Raw genomic sequence first — 2,716 nt, 5'->3', positions numbered from 1 at the left:
TTAGGGCATACCAAAAACTAACAGTCTTTCTTTTTGGGATGGGACAGCATGGAAAAGTGGTCTTTTTTAAGTAAACATTTGTTTCTAAAGACTTTACCTGAGCAGATTTCTGTTGCACCTTCAATGTGAGCTCCAGAGCACAGCTTTAAATCAGAATACATACACACACAATATTTACATGCAGCACAGGGGGAGGAAGCTGATGTTTAGCAAGCAGTAGAAGGTCTTTATTTGCAAAACAACTGAAAGCATTAAGCTAGCAGCTTTCTAGCTGGTGAGCCGTGGTAAAATCGCAGATTTTAAAAAAACTTCCTCTCTTCCACATCTCCAGGGATCATAATGTCAACATTCATTGTGAAAAATACAAGTATTGAATTTTGTTAGAAGACATGCAATGAGCAGACTTGTCAGTTATATCGAGTCATTATTAGACAATGCAGTGGCTACAAAGGCAACATTCTTTTATAAACCAAGATTTATTTGCCTCTTGTTTGATCATTAGTACACAGACACACTATGAACAATTTGTACAATTTTGTATTCTTGTAGATTTTAAATCTAAAAACCACAACATTTCCGTTTTTCTAAATTTTGTCCAGTGACTTTTCACCTTAACCTTTGAAGATGACCTGTCCCTTAAAAGTGGACACGAAGTACCAGTATCTCAAACACTGCCATATGAAGTTGTTAGAAGTCTGCTAAGCAGAAAGTTCCTATTCAGTGTTTAATGACACACTCACTACACACCCAGTACAGATTTCCAAAGTTTCACAGCACAGTTACAAGCTTGTTAAAAAAAATAAAACTACTACTACCAAAAATAAATTTTGTCACAGATAATACACAATTCTGAAAGGGAGATCCAACACCAGGGAGCAGTTTTATTAGGTAAGTAATTCTACTGATGATACAGTGGGTATAGATGATATGTAATTAAAATGTTAAGACATTTTCAACCCATTATGATTCCAAAATTTAATCTGTGTTATGCTTCATTTAATAGGATACAAAAACTGTCCCTCACAGCTCATGGAATGTTAAGTCTAATCAAGACTTCAAAGCCTCCCCCTAATCTCACATTCCATTAATGTCTGGTTGCACAGAAAACAGACAACCGGTACATGATTTTACCTCTTAAAAAAAGCATTTACACTTATCTAAATATGTAAAAAAATGGGATGTGTTGGGATTCCCTCTTCTTTAAAAATGTGTTTTCTAGAACTACTAAAAAACTTGCATTTACAAAATAGTTGATAAAAATATTCCTCTGAATTGTACAAGAAGGAAAATACAGGGACCACCAATAAAAGACTTGGTACAAGATATTACTCAGACTTGGGTTCTTTTTCTCCTGCTGCATCAGATACTGGGGCCTGAAAAAGAGGAAGGGAAAGAGAGAAATCTTAGTTTTACAATGTCTTCAAAACCTCAACATCTTTATACCAAAGATCCAAAATGAAAATTATAAAAAGGCTCTTTTAAAACCACCATAACATGTATTTCTAGTACACGAAGGTTGTTATTACTCCATATCTAGTCTCACATTTTGAGCCATGATCTTACTGGACAATTAAAGATACTCATCTCACAACCTACTCATCTGTTTTTGACAATGGTCTATCCAAACAATTCAACCTCTGGAGAAATGGTACCTGGCTTGTTCTAAAACAGAATGGCATTAGTCCACCTCCACTGGTCTCAATTCTGGGATTCGTGCTTAAACTTAAAGGGAAACTAAAATGCCTGTTTTGGTAACTGCTGTCTTTGAAGCCCAAAGTTTCAAGAATGAAGGACTTAATGTTTTCCTACTAGGTAAGCTAAATCCTCCACAGAGAGTGTCATCTCATCTTAGAAACAATCTGGCTCTGAACAAGATTAATAGCACTGTATCTCCTATAAAGCATTACAGTATTTCCCCTTTTGGTGAGGGAAAGTTGTGTGAGAGTCCCTCCCCTGAGCAAAGTGCATTGTGAGCACTGTAGTCTACCTGGGGGTTTCAGGCCATCTGAGGACACTAAACTTCCACCAGACAACCTTCCAATTTGGGGCTGAAATGTTTAATTTTTGAGTTTTCAGTGAACATAAGAACTGACATTCACTGAGTCAGACCGTAGGTCCATCTTGCCCAGTATCGCATACCACACAATGGGAGAGAGTGGATACTGAAAGGGAGAGTAAACAGGTTATGACCAGTTTTTTTTCCCCACTGTTCCTCTCTCACTTGCAGCCTCCAGCATTTAAGGTCTAGGAAGTTCTGAGGCTGTACCCCTAACTCTCATGCTCAACAGCTACTGATGCCCCTTGTCTAAAACAGTGTGTACAATCCCTTTTTGAATCTGGTTATACACAACATCTTGGGGCAATGATTTTCACACTTTAATTACATGCTATGTGAAAAAGTCCCTTTGGTTCATTTGAAAGCTACCTTCTAGTTTCACTTTATGATTCCTAGTCCTTGCATTGAGAGAGAGTGTAAATAATAAATCCCTACCTACTTTTTCTTCGCCTGCTAATATTTTGTAAACTCCTGTTGTGTGCCCTCGCAAGCATCTCTTCTGTAAACTGAATAGGCCTAGCCTCTTCAATCTCTCCTCATATGACTCTGTCACGGCGGGGTCAGTCAGGAGGGCCGTGATCTCCTTAAGGCCCTCTCTCCGTGCCAATTCGGCCCAAGGGCACCCTCGATTCTCGCCCGCCACGTCTTGCTGGTAAATAT

At 38.4% G+C, this 2,716-nt stretch overlaps 1 protein-coding gene across 2 annotated transcripts in view; it reads right to left on the bottom strand.

Annotated features, from left to right (window-relative positions):
* Positions 1-457: 457 nt before the first annotated feature.
* HMGN1 (high mobility group nucleosome binding domain 1) overlaps positions 458-2,716 on the bottom strand; it is an 18,563-nt gene continuing 16,304 nt past the window's right edge. For both annotated transcript variants that reach the window (XM_006024669.3, XM_025205361.1), the window contains one exon: positions 458-1,373. In XM_006024669.3, coding sequence (XP_006024731.1) covers positions 1,326-1,373 — 48 coding nt within the window. In that variant the 3' untranslated portion in view covers positions 458-1,325. The remainder of the gene's footprint in view (positions 1,374-2,716) is intronic.

The sequence above is a fragment of the Alligator sinensis genome, unplaced genomic scaffold (genome assembly GCF_000455745.1).
Source record: "Alligator sinensis unplaced genomic scaffold, ASM45574v1 scaffold424_1, whole genome shotgun sequence".
In the NCBI taxonomy this organism is placed as follows: Eukaryota; Metazoa; Chordata; order Crocodylia; family Alligatoridae; genus Alligator; species Alligator sinensis.
This window is presented reverse-complemented; position numbering and strand designations above follow the sequence as displayed.